The 13,337-nt window shown below is 35.8% G+C and overlaps 1 protein-coding gene across 3 annotated transcripts in view; it reads left to right on the top strand.

The window, feature by feature from the left end:
• Positions 1–10,269, top strand: part of LOC111373390 (BEACH domain-containing protein C2) — a 43,981-nt gene extending 33,712 nt beyond the window's left edge. The window contains exons 26-32 of one of the 3 annotated variants that reach the window (XM_022995915.1): positions 57–177; positions 335–431; positions 534–647; positions 7,643–8,012; positions 8,248–9,014; positions 9,196–9,318; positions 9,829–10,269. In XM_022995915.1, coding sequence (XP_022851683.1) covers positions 57–177; positions 335–431; positions 534–647; positions 7,643–8,012; positions 8,248–9,014; positions 9,196–9,318; positions 9,829–9,903 — 1,667 coding nt within the window. In that variant the 3' untranslated portion in view covers positions 9,904–10,269. The other 2 variants (XM_022995917.1, XM_022995918.1) reach the window with 2 other exon arrangements.
• Positions 10,270–13,337: the final 3,068 nt, after the last annotated feature.

The raw sequence follows: 13,337 nt of genomic DNA, 5'->3' as shown, positions 1-13,337 counted from the left end.
GTAATTCTGGCATCTACATTTGCCATTTTTTCCCCATTTCTTCCCTCACTTTACAGACTCAGTTCAGCTTCCTCCTTGGGCTGAAAATCCAGTGGATTTCATCCATAAGCATCGGATGGCACTTGAGAGTGAGCATGTTTCAGCGTATTTGCATGAATGGATCAATCTCATATTTGGGTAGGTTGTGTTTTATCTTTGAAGCCGTATCTGAAATGTAGATTTCTGTATTTTAATCTTGATCTTTCTCTTAATTATTCTGGAATAAGGATAATTTCAAGATATTTGTTTATTTGCCACAATTTCGTATTGCTGACAAGCTAATTTTAATACTTAGGTACAAGCAACGTGGAAAGGAAGCCATACAGGCAAGCAATGTTTTCTTCTACATCACTTATGAAGGAACAGTCGATATTGATAAAATATCAGACCCAGTGAGTTTGTGCTCTGCTCCAACGTTTTCCAATGCATTTTGTTATAATTATGCCTCCATCTTAGATAGCTGATACTTGTATCTTTTCAACTGTTTTGAAAAGGCACAACAACGAGCTACACAAGACCAGATTGCTTACTTTGGCCAAACCCCATCACAACTTCTTAGAGTACCTCACATGAAAAGGATGCCACTGGCTGATGTCCTACACATGCAGGTATTCTGTACTTTTGTATGTATTCTCTTTGGCTGCATTGGGCCTTCTGCATTTAATCTTCACTTCCTTTGGCAAATATTTAGTCTTACTTGCTATTCCTCAGTATGACCCTCTCCTATTTCTATTTATAATCTGCTCACAATGTGCTGTTCACGTTTGCTTCATATCATTTTATAACCAGTGAGTTTTATGTACTTTTGCAATCTATTACCTATACGTTCTCCTCTCTCGCTCTCTCTAGCTTGCTTCTCTTTCCATCTTATGCCCTACTATTGTTTCTCACGCCCTTAAGTATCGACAAATAGAGATTATATTTCACAATTCTAAGATGGAAGATGATAGACCTCCATAATGTAGACGAAAGAAGCCGAATTTATACTTCTAATAGAGAATTCTGATTTTTAAGTATGGGGCTCCCCTTTTGTGTATTTGAGTTGTTTATTGATAAGAACTTATTCATGTTGCTCTAAACAAATGACTCATGGCATTTGCAATTACTACTTTTGTTAAGTTACTTATGTGATATTAATTTGAATTTGAAACCAATTTTTCATATGGTGCTTGCATCTATTCCCTCTTCCCACAAAGTGCTTCCATTTCAAGCAGATTATGAAAACGCAATTTTTATAAGATCAACGAAGATTATGATGAAGCTTATGGACAACTCATATTAGCTTAATTATGTACATAATTGTATTTTTCCATGTTTACATTTACTATAAATTAGATGTATGTATGTAAACTTCATCTTATATAATGCAATGGACCTGGGTTCTCATATTGAATCTTTGGTCCTTAACTAACTGTTGTGTATGTGGCTCATATAGAGTGGAACATAAATTCCCTGGATCAAATATCGGCATGTGCGGGTTTAATCCACTGTAGGGTTGCTAGAGACACTGAATGGGTTGGGGGTGTTAGGGCAACGTCCTCGCAGTACGCTACATGGATATTTTCTTGTACGGGCCTTAAAATCTTTATGGGCATAGGCTAGGGTTAGTATAAATAATAATATTGTAACCCTATTTTTCATACTGGATAATATTATCTCCGTTTCGCTCTCGTGGATGTAGGTACACTGCCGAACTACGTAAATTCTTGTGTTGATTTCTCTATTTTATCTCTTTATTATTGCGCCTTAATCCAACAGTAACTTAGCCTCTTAATGTGTGGGTTTTCTCGTGGTGCTCCTTGGTTGACGGAATCCTTGTCAACGTACGACTCTGTGGTGTTCAGGAATCTACACAATTCAGTCCATGTGTGGCATTGTGGTATCATCGAATTTCTAAGATGTGTCGGTAGGTGACTAGTTGGGTTGTGATTTCTGCTCGATTGTCTAAGATTGGTGCGTAGTGGGTAAGAAGTGTTCAGGCTGTAATCTGTTGCCGATTGTCTACATTGTTGGTGATTGGAATGTAGTTGATGATGTGATTTTTGGCTATAGTGATTTGGTCTGTGGTAATTTGGAGTGTCGTGATTCCTTGTAGTGGTGTTTTAGGCTGTGATGATTTGGGCCTGAGTTAGGTCTTTTCTTCCTTGGATCAATTGGTTTGGGCTTACGTTAATTTGGGGGGTTTGGTTCAGTTTGTGGATTAGGTTAATTTTTTAGTGTTTGTTTGATTGGTGATCTCTTTGAAGGCATGTCGATTGAAGCTTTTTGTGTTAAATTTACGGGAAAGAATTATTTCACATGGAAATTTCAATTTAAGATGTTTTTAAAAGGGAAGGAGATTGAGGTCACATTTATTGGTCCTTAAAGGCGCCTAAAGATGCTAAAGATCTAAGTGCAGGAAATGAAGGATGCTCATATTATTTCTTGGATGCACATGGTGAATAATTTACGCTCTTTTACTACTGCTAAAGAGGTGGGAGTATTTAAAACGCATCTATTATCAAGATAATAATGCACGGAGATTTCTATTGGAGTTGAAATAGCTAATTACACCCAAGGTAATTTTACTATTGAGCAATGTTATTTGGGTTTTCTGAACTTGTGGAGTGAGTATTCCAAGATAATTCGTGCTAAGATCATTGCGGTGGCCTTATAAGCATCTGCTAGAGATTCAAGAGGTTAGTAAGCACGATGAGTTTCTTATGAAATTACGACCCAAGAGTACAGTGGTTCGAGCGGGTTTATTGAATTGTGATCCATTGTCTTTGTTGGATGTGTTTGGGTGAACACTTTCGCGATGAGCAACACTAGCTACTCAATCTAATATTGGAGCTGATATATTCTTATATGATGTGGTAATTGTTGCACATACTACCTAAGGGTAAGGAAAGGGTGAACTCCAGTTTTTCTCCTGCAAAATATATAACCATATTGCTCGTACTTGTCCTCAAAGGGTCTACAATTATTGCAAGCAACCAGAGAATATCACCAAGAAGTGTCCTACACGGCCTCAAAACTGGAAGGCTTGGCCATTTCAAGCCGATGTCCAGGACCTGCTCTCGTACTTCCACTAGCTAGCACCATAAACTAGTTTTTACTCTAGAAATGGTACAACAAATGATTGTTTCAATCTTCTATGCCTTAAGCTTATAGGGTAACAGTCAAGCTATTTCTTCTCCTTAGTTTGTTATCTTAGGGGCGTCAAATCATAGACAACAAACAATTGTTTTAGCCTTCTCTACATTAGGCCTACAAGGTAATGGTCAAATTGTTTCTTCTCCTTAGTTTGTCGACTCTGGGGAATCAATTCATATGTAGTTCTGATTCCTTGCACAACATTCGACGCTACACTTGTGAACAACACATTGAAAATTCCAATGGCAGTACCCTCTCAATTACTGCTTTTGGTGACATTGATTCTTCTTTTAATAATGTTTTTATATCTTCGAGTTTATCTACTAACTTGATTTCGGTTGGACAATTGGTTGATAATTGTATGTTTTTCTCATACTGGTTGTCTTGTGCACGATCAGTGGCCGAGCAGGTGTGAGGGGGCCTAAAGTCGGATGATTATTTCCATTACAGTTTACAATGCCTTTCACTATATTTTTGTTTTGCATTAATGTTGGACTTGAACATGATATTTGACACAAGAAATTAAGTCATCCTTGTGGTTTAATTTTGTCTCATTTATCGAAATATGGTTTTTTTGGACAATAAAGATCAATTTCAGTCCTCCAATTTGACTCTTAATTGTGATATTTGTAAACTTGGGAAAAGGAAAACTCTTCCATTTTTGAATTATGAGAGTCATGTCGATAAATGCTTTAAGATTATTCATAGTGATGTTTAGGTGTGGCACCCCTCATTTCACATGTTCATTATAAATAGGAAAAATTGCAGCAACGATCCCTAACCTTTCCCTTTTTTGCAGACTTTACCCTAACCTTCATTTTATTCTAACGGAGGTTCCTAACCTTTCATATATATGCACTTGAGGTTCATCTGGACGGAAACCATCCAAAATACCATAAGTTGACCGGAAAAATTAAGGAATCAACATCCAATAAAATCGTCCAAAATATTGTCCAAAAACACCGTCCAAAAAGGTATCAACATCAACATCCAATATAACTGTCATGATAGCAGATAGTTCAAAAAAAATTTCCAATCAACTGATTGTGTTTTGGACGATTTCCATCCAGATAGACATCAGGTACATATTTATGAAATGTTAAGGATCTTCGCTGGTACAAAATGAATGTTAGAATAAAATCTGCAAAAAACAAAAAGGTTCGGGACTGTTGCTGCAATTTTCCCTTATAAATATTCTGTAACCTTTATTGATATTTTAGTCGTTACACTTGGATATAATTCTTATATCTAAAAGTGATTTTGTAGCTTATATTGAGACACGGTTCTCTTCCAGTATTCAAATTTTGAGGTCCGACAACGATGGGGAATACATGTCTCATGATTATCAGTCTTTCTTACAAAAAAGGGGGATACTCTCTCAACACTCTCGTTTGGATATTCCTTAACAGCACATGGGAGCCAAAAGAAATAATCGTCACTTGTTAGATATCCAAGTTTTGCTCTTAGAATTTTCGGTTCCGCCTAGATTTTAGGTTGAATCCCTCTTCACAGTTGTACATCTAATAAATCGACTTCCTACTCTGCACACCTGTATGGTATACATCCTAGCTATGACAGGTTGTATACTTTTGGGCGTGTTTGCTTTGTTCATTTGCCTTCTCATGGATGTTATAAATTTGGTGCGCAATCCATGCAATGTGCTTTCATGGATTACAATATTGCTCATAAGGGTTTTGTTTGTTATGATGGTGTTACTAATTATTTTCATCTCTCTCGAAATGTGGTTTTCTTTGAGAATCAGTATTACTTTCAGCAACATGTCATGTCCCCTAATTTAACCTCACTCCTTAGTTTTGAGGATGGCTCTCGTTCCATCGAACATTTTAAACCAGTTTTGAGGATGTCCTCCAGCCCCACTGCCCTTTCCTAACCCTAATCCCCTTCCAGACTCTACTTCTCTTAGGTGATCCACTTGCATCACTTAGCCTCCCGATCGGTATAGTTTGTCCGCAACCTTATCTCATATCAACGTTCCTATTTTTTATTCTCAAGCAGTTACTCAAAACTTGTTAGGAGAAAACAATGCAAGAGGAACTTCGAGCTCTTAAGGAGAACTACACATGGGATACTGTTCCTTGTCCTCTTGGTGTCAATCCTATTGGGTATAAGTGGATCTATTCTTAAGTTATGCTTTGATGAATCTCTAGATCAATATAAAGCTCAGTTGGTGGCTCTTGGTAATTGTCAAGAATATGGTGAGGATTATAAGGAGAGTTGTCCTTTTTGCCGAAATGACAATGGTTCATACCGTTCTTGCCATAGCTGCGTCCAAGGGATGGTTTTTGCGACAATTGGATGTCAAGAATGCTTTATTGCATGGCGATCTTAAGGAAGAGATTTATATGTCACGCCACGGAACTATTCTCTTTGCCCTCTTTTGATATTTCTAAACTAAAACGTTTGTTTTATGGGTTGAAACAGGCTCCTCATGCTTGGTTTGTCAAGTTTCATTCCACTCTCCAGGGGTTCTCAAATACTGAGAGTTAGTATGATTTGTTGTTATTTATCTCTAACAGCGAGGCAGGTATTGTGCTTCTTGTTTATGTGGATAATATAGTTATTATTGAAATTGACTCTGGATTGATGTCTCATCTTCAAGACCGTCTCAAGGAGTCATTTCATGTACAAGATTTGGGATCTTTACAGTATTTCTTACGTCTTGAGATGCTTTCAAATCCAGTTGGGACTTACCTACATCAACATAAGTATATAAAGGAGCTGATTTTATTAGCTAGCCTTCAGGACGGTCAATCTGTTGATATTCCTTTAGAGGTGAATGTGTAGAATCGCAAGGAGGGTAATCTTCTTGATCCCTCGTATCTCCAGTTAATAGGTAGTTTGAATTACCTCACTATTACATAATTCGATATTTTCTTTGCTGTCCAAGAAGTTTGCCAATTTATGCATGCACCACAACACCTCCCACTTGGTTGCTGTTCGTCGCATTATTAGAAGGGTGTTTGAGCCCTTTTTTTTTAAAAAAATGCATTTTAGAATAGTAGATTTATGAGAAAGGTGTGTTTGAAAAATAAGGAAAAGTTTTTGATTCACGTGTAATATTATTTTAGTGGAAAATGTGTGGTTAAAAAGAAGAGAGAAAAATATATTTTGAAAAAATTGGTATCTAACAAAGCCTAAATACTTGTTGGGTACACCTGATAGTGGTCTTTTCTTCCTTGTCAATTCTTCTCTTAAGTTAGGGGGCTATAGTGATGTTAATTGGGCTGGATGTAGGGATACTTGTCATTCAATTACCAGTTGGTGAATGTACCTTGGTAATGTGCTTATTTTATGGCGAAGTAAGAAGCAGGATTGTTTCTCTAAATCTTCCACTGAATCTGAGTATTGTGCTATGTTCTCTGTCTGTTTTGAGATTGATTGGCTTCGAGGTCTTCTAGCGAAGCTTGGATGGCCCCAGTTTGAACTTACTCCACTTCATGCTGACAACACTAGACCCATTCAAATTACTGCTAATCTTGTGTTCCATGAGTGCACTAAACACATTGAAGTGAATTGTCACTCTATATGTGAGGCTTATGATGATCAAATTGTTACTCTTCCACATATCACAATTGATGTTTAGATCGTTGAAGTGTTTACCAAAGCAATAACTCAACAATGTCATCAGTTTCTTGTCAGCAAATTAATGTTTCTAGATCGTCCAGGATCAATTTGAGAGATGTTAATAAGATCGACGAAGATTATGATAAAGATTATGGACAGCTTATATTACCTTAATTAAGTACATTATTGTATTTTACCATATTTACATTTACCATATTTAGATGTATGTATGTAAACTTCATCCTATATAATGCAATGGATCCAAAATAGGAAAAGCATTCAGCCAATTCTTGCAATTAATGTGATTGAAAATATAATTCTTCTTACATTTTTCCCTGTGTACGACTACATTAACTAATGATTTAAATATGAGTAATTCATATTTGTTGATAACAAGGCACATTAAATATGTGCATATTAGACCTAAAAAATCGTTTGTACTTTCAAGAAAAGCAGCTTATAATTTGGAACAGACAAAGAGAAAAGCAAGCCTATCTGGCTATCTTTATGGGATGGATGGAGTAGTACCTGGGAACCTCAACTGTTTTTAATAAAACCCTTGGATTTGGTGGCATTTGAGTTCTGAACATTGTTGTTCCATGAAATTTATATGGTCAGTTGATGATTCAGTTATTATTTGGGTGTGTTGGTTTTTGGTTGGAGTTTTTTACTCATTGTCAATTAAGTGTACTAAATTTTATGAAGGAAAAATGGATTTTTAGCTACTTCCTGGAGGGTCATAAACTGTATTTGAACTACTCTACACCATACTGAAGAACTAGAATATTATTGCATTGAACTACTAACTCCGTTCAAGCATGCTATGAGGCATTATGTTAAGAAGTGACTCACATAATGATCTAATGATATTGTAATATGGTAGACCATATTCCGGAATCCCAGAGAGGTTAAACCATATGTTGTTCCATATCCCGAACGCTGCAATCTCCCTGCGGCTGCAATTCATGCATCATCGGATTCTCTTGTGATTGTTGATATAAATGCTCCAGCTGCACATATAGCTCAACATAAATGGCAGCCAAACACCCCTGATGGAAAGGGGACACCTTTCCTTTTTGAACATGGAAAGTCTGGTGCAAACTTGGCTGGTGGTTCGTTAATTCGAATGTTTAAAGGATCAACTGGTTCTGGATCAGAAGAGTGGCATTTTCCCCAGGCATTGGCATTTCCAACTTCTGGGATTCGAAGCTCTGCTATAGTTTCTATCTTATATGACAAAGAAATTATCACTGGTGAGTGTTTATTCCAATTATTTTGGGGCAAAAAATCCTTTTTAAGTTCTGGTCTTGTGAAATTCATGTCACATATTGTCAATATTTAAAGTATAGAAAAGTATTTGACCTAAATTGCTAGATACTGCTTTATTATAATAGATGGTCAGCTGTTGCTTTTCATCCTGACATTTGCCTTACTGTTGCCTGGGCCACATTCTTGTATCTAACTTCAAAATCTTGGCATTTTATCTAGGGGGGCATGTGGATAACAGTGTGAGGCTGATATCTGCAGATGGAGCAAAAACCTTGGAAATAGCCAAGGGTCATTGTGCTCCGGTGACTTGCCTGGCTATATCTCCTGATAGGACCTACCTCGTGACAGGATCTTGTGACACAACTCTTCTACTCTGGAGATTACATCAAGCATCCACTTCCCACTCTAGTAGCTCGTCAGATCCTTCCGCTAATTCAAGCACATCCACAACCACCACCAGCAGTGTAGCAGGACATCACTCGGCAGAGAAAAATAGGCAACACCGAATTGAGGATCCCATACACGTCCTCCGGGGTCATCTGGGGGAAATAATATGCTGTACTATCAGTTCAGACCTTGGAATTGTTGCCTCTTGCTCCAACTCATCAGATGTCTTGCTTCATTCAGTTAGAAGAGGCCGGTTGATTAGGAGGCTTGTTGGTGTGGAAGCTCATGCTCTCTGCTTATCACGTGATGGGATCGTAATGGCTTGGAACAAATCTCTTTGTACTCTCAGCACGTATAATCTTAATGGAATTCTTATTGCTACGAAACAGCTTCCTCTCTCATCAAGCATTAGTTGCATTGAAGTTTCTATTGATGGCAATAGTGCTATAGTTGGATTAAACCCATCATTGGAAAATGAGGCCTCTGACTTCAGTCTGGATTTGACATCAAAAGGATATACAGATGGGGAATCGAATGAAGAAAATACATGGGACTTGCCATTGCCTTCAATTTGCTTTTTTGATCTTTATACTCTAAAGGTAAAGCAAAATTTGGAGTTGGGGGAATTCAAAATGAAAGGCCTTGTTTTATGACCTTAGTTATGTTGGTTAGGAGTGCATATACTGTGTTCAAAGCACACAATTTGATTAAAATGTTTACATAGTCTCGTTTCTGATGGAATTCTTCTCAGTTAACTGGTAGTGATCCTTCTGCTTGCAGGTCTTTAATGTAATGAACCTGGGAAAAGGGCAAGATATTACTGCTATTGCTCTGAACAAGGATAATACAAACCTCTTGGTGTCAACAGCTGATAAACAGTTGATAATATTCACAGATCCTGCTGTAAGTTGAAGCCAGTTTTAGTCTGTTTAGGGTTGTTAAATACTACCTTGCACTGTTAAGTACTTAGCAATGTCTTTGTGTGGTTAATATTATTCAGAGGATAAGGAACGAGAAAGAGCCAAGCATGTTTGGCTAAGCTAAAAAAGTTTACTTCTTACTACACAAGTTTTAAAATAAATCATTCTTTCAACTAGTAAGTTAATTTTGACAGTAAAGCAGAGTCACTCTCTTTTGAAAGAGAAGGGGTAAAATATTCAATCATGTTTGTGCCATGTCAAGACCTTGATATCTATAAAAAAAACTACAGGAAAAAAAGTGTCATTGAGCAATTTCTTTCTAGCCCATATATCTAAGGTCTCTGCATCTAAGCTGAGGATTTCCTTTTTATTCTACTTAATTTTTGAATGTAAATATGAGTCATACTTCATTCAGCATGGAACCTTAATTGTGCATTTATTAATTTTTGTTACTTATCTTTTATGGGTTTATAACTTCGTCTGTTGCCTGCAGTTGAGCTTGAAGGTTGTAGATCAAATGCTCAAGCTGGGTTGGGAAGGTGATGGGTTGAGCCCTCTCATTAAATAGAAGTTTCAAGAAATAGGATTTCATCTTTCTTTGGTATGCATTCTGAAACACAGTTCACTATACTGCATAAGTTGGCCTTCTTTGTAGGTGTAACGTATTAGCCTTTAATATCTTTTCGAACCACATATTACTCTAGTGTAGTAATGCACAGCTATTTTGCTGGTTTTGTTTGACTCGAACAAGTTGCCAGCTTTGGGTTGAGGCCTGACATGATGATTTCTCCCCCCATCTGTATATTTTTTTTGATCATTTTTCAACATTATGATTTATAAATTTTTCTGTACATCCTTAGGCAACTGGAAGTTGCTTTTTTTTTTCCCCCATAAAAATACCATTTTATTATGTAAATTATATATGATTTTTTCCCCCAGCTTGCATTTGCTGTTACTATTTGTTCCATTTATCCCCTGTTCTATCAACTCTAACCAAAGTCTTCCCTCTTGGCAGTACAAAGTGCCTGTTCTGATAAATAAGTTCAGTCTTTACTGATATTTTCATACTTCGTCAATTCTTTCGTGGGCGAAGTTATTAGCTTAATGGTAGAGCGCAGCCTAATGTGTTTGGGCTGCGAATGGGTCTTAGCCATTTGGGTACTAAACATGTTTATTGGTATCATTGTCGATCAAGAACACTAACATGAAATAACTAACAAGATGTGTTATCTTCTTCAATGGTTGTGTGCGTGTGCGCGTGTAAATTTCAGTTTTTTTTTTTTTTTTTTTGGCATCATTGTGATACATTTTTGCAGTCCAAAAGGATGTTCTATGAGTGACTTTGTCATTTGTTTTCCTGCAATTATAAAATTTCATATTCGTAACAGATTCAAATCCAGCCTAGGAAGCAATGTAGAGATTTGACAGGATTTTTGCTTCTGCTACTTTTTGTAGAAAAGCTTTTCAAACAAAGTATTTTTAGAAATTATCGATATAAGACCACAAACCGCAAAGCATATGAGAAAAAGGGGGGAAAATAGCAAAAAAAAAAATTACGAAATCATACAAAATAAAAATCATACGTAAACAAATTACTAAATACAAGAACCTAAAAGCAGTTCACATCTTACACACCAAAATAAATATCAAAAAAAAAAAAAAAAAAAAAAAAAAAAAAAAGGAAAAAGTAAAGGGATTGTGAACACGGATTTAATAAAAGCAGAAGAAGAAATACAAAGAATCCAAAGTACAAAACATAAAGCATATAAAATAAGGAAAATAGAAAAAAGAAAAAGCAAAAAAAAAAAAATGAGAATAATAATACAAAATATATTCAAATCCAACAAATTAAAAAAGAAAAAAATAAAAATAAAAATGCTAATAAAATTTCATAAGAAGATAAATGTTAAAAATATCATTCAATCTAGAATTCGAACAGAGTTACGCAAAAAATCGAACCCAACGGGAAGAAACAAAACCCACAACTCAGATCTAGTAGGCTTAAAATAGACCCGAATAATCGAAGAGGAAATAAAAGAAAGAATGTAAATTTTAAACTCGAAACAAACCCTCTACTCGATCGTAATAAAAGATAAAACACAAAAAATTGCAGACAAGAACCACGAATCCTCCAATCAATATTTAGGTTTGAAAGAACATTAAATTGATTGCTCAAAGAACAAGAACACTAGGAATTAGAGAGCACACACTGACGGGATAGCAAGATTTGAAAGAAGCGAAGAAACGGCAACACTAGGAATTAGAGAGCACACACTAACGAGATAGCAAGATTCGAAAGAAGCGAAGAAGCGGCACCCAATGTTACAAAAGACGAAAAGGAAGTTTCAAAAGATCGAGTCGAGAGACAAGAATCGTTGGTAGGTTTAGGACGACTAAGAGAACAAAATGCAAGATATCAAGTAGAGAAGAAACGACGATAGGTTAGCGCTAATAAGGGTAAAAATTACTTTTATAATACATCCAAAATGACATCGTTTTAAATTTATAAAAATAAAATAAAATAAAAAATTAAAGAGACGATGCTTCGAGGATGAAAAAAATGAATAGTGCTGGCAACGATTGGCTGGCCATTCTCGTCCTTGGCCCTATCAAATATTTTTGTTATCTTGTCCCTTCCAATACCCGATTAAGGCAAGGTGCGGCGAGGCTAGGTCCCTTACTACGTTCACTATCCCCTTTTTTTATTATTTTTTATGTCTTTAGTTGATAAAAATTATTACTTTTTTTTTTTTATTCAATTTGCTAAGAACAACAGATGCTCCCTTTAGAAAGGATGATGATCTATTTCTTTTTGGTTGATTAAAAAACTTAAATTTGAAATATATTTTAATCGGGGAGGGGATCACGTTTTTAGCACCCGACCGTACCGACTTCAATGCAACGACCCCACCGCATCTCTTTTACTCAATTAGGCAGGTAATCTCGCCTCTCGGGCAATGACTCGTGGGTATAATTTAACGATTTATTTTGCTGTCCGCTCGTGTAGATCAAACTAATTATTTATCATCAAAATGTTGTACTTGTAGGTGAAGCGATCAACAAGAAGTCGTTAATTGTTGTCAGAAAAAAAGATAAATATATTAACAACACATAATATTTGTACTGTCAATAGCTGGTCATAAAATTATATAATCCTAACTGTTGTAAATATAGTAATATTTATGAATAACTTTTATACTCTACAGCTTTAGTTATTATGACTGTTGTATTACTTGTAACCTTAATTCTTTCCTATAAATATAGAGTTTTGATTCTCAATAAAATACACAAGCTCACTAATTTCTCTCTTTTTGTTCATTCTTTTTCTCTCTAGTTTATAGTACGCTATCAATAGGAGTACTTAATTTTTCAAAGTCTAATCTTTCCTTGAAAGAAAAGAAAAGGACGATATATATATATTTTTTTCCCTACAATTCATTACTTTATCTTTTTCATGACTCTAAGCAGCATTGTTTTTTGCACCCAAAACCGAAGAAAAAAAATAGACCCCTCAGAGAGGAGTCTTTGCTGGAGACTTCAGCCTTCTCTCTCTCTCTTTTCTGCCTTTCGAATCCTCATCTTCAGTTATATTTGGTCTGGGTATCAACATTTTTCTTCACTTGTGTTGTATCAACTTTTGGCCCAAGTTCTGTTTTCTGAATTCTATTTTGGAAAACATGCAATTTGGTAAGTTTGTTTCTCTCTTTAAACGCTCAACTTTCATTTCGAACACCGTGCAATTTTTCCTAAATTGCCGTGCGTTTCATTCTGCTATCAAATTTCCATTCTCTGCCAAATTATGAATATTGCCTAATTGTTGTGGTACCATTACACATAAATAGTTATTCAAATTTGAAACGTTTTACCCAGAAGTTCAATTATTGAATGTATTATTATTTGATATTACCAGTTGAACCATTATGGGATCAATAATGATGTGTAATTTAAAAATTCAAATGGATATTTAATGAAAAAACAGACGATTCTTCAATCCAATAAATA

The sequence above is a fragment of the Olea europaea genome, unplaced genomic scaffold, assembly GCF_002742605.1.
Source record: "Olea europaea var. sylvestris unplaced genomic scaffold, O_europaea_v1 scaffold112, whole genome shotgun sequence".
Lineage (NCBI taxonomy): Eukaryota > Viridiplantae > Streptophyta > Magnoliopsida > Lamiales > Oleaceae > Olea > Olea europaea.
The sequence above is the reverse complement of the archived record's forward strand: the minus strand, read 5'-3'. Positions and strand labels throughout refer to the sequence as shown.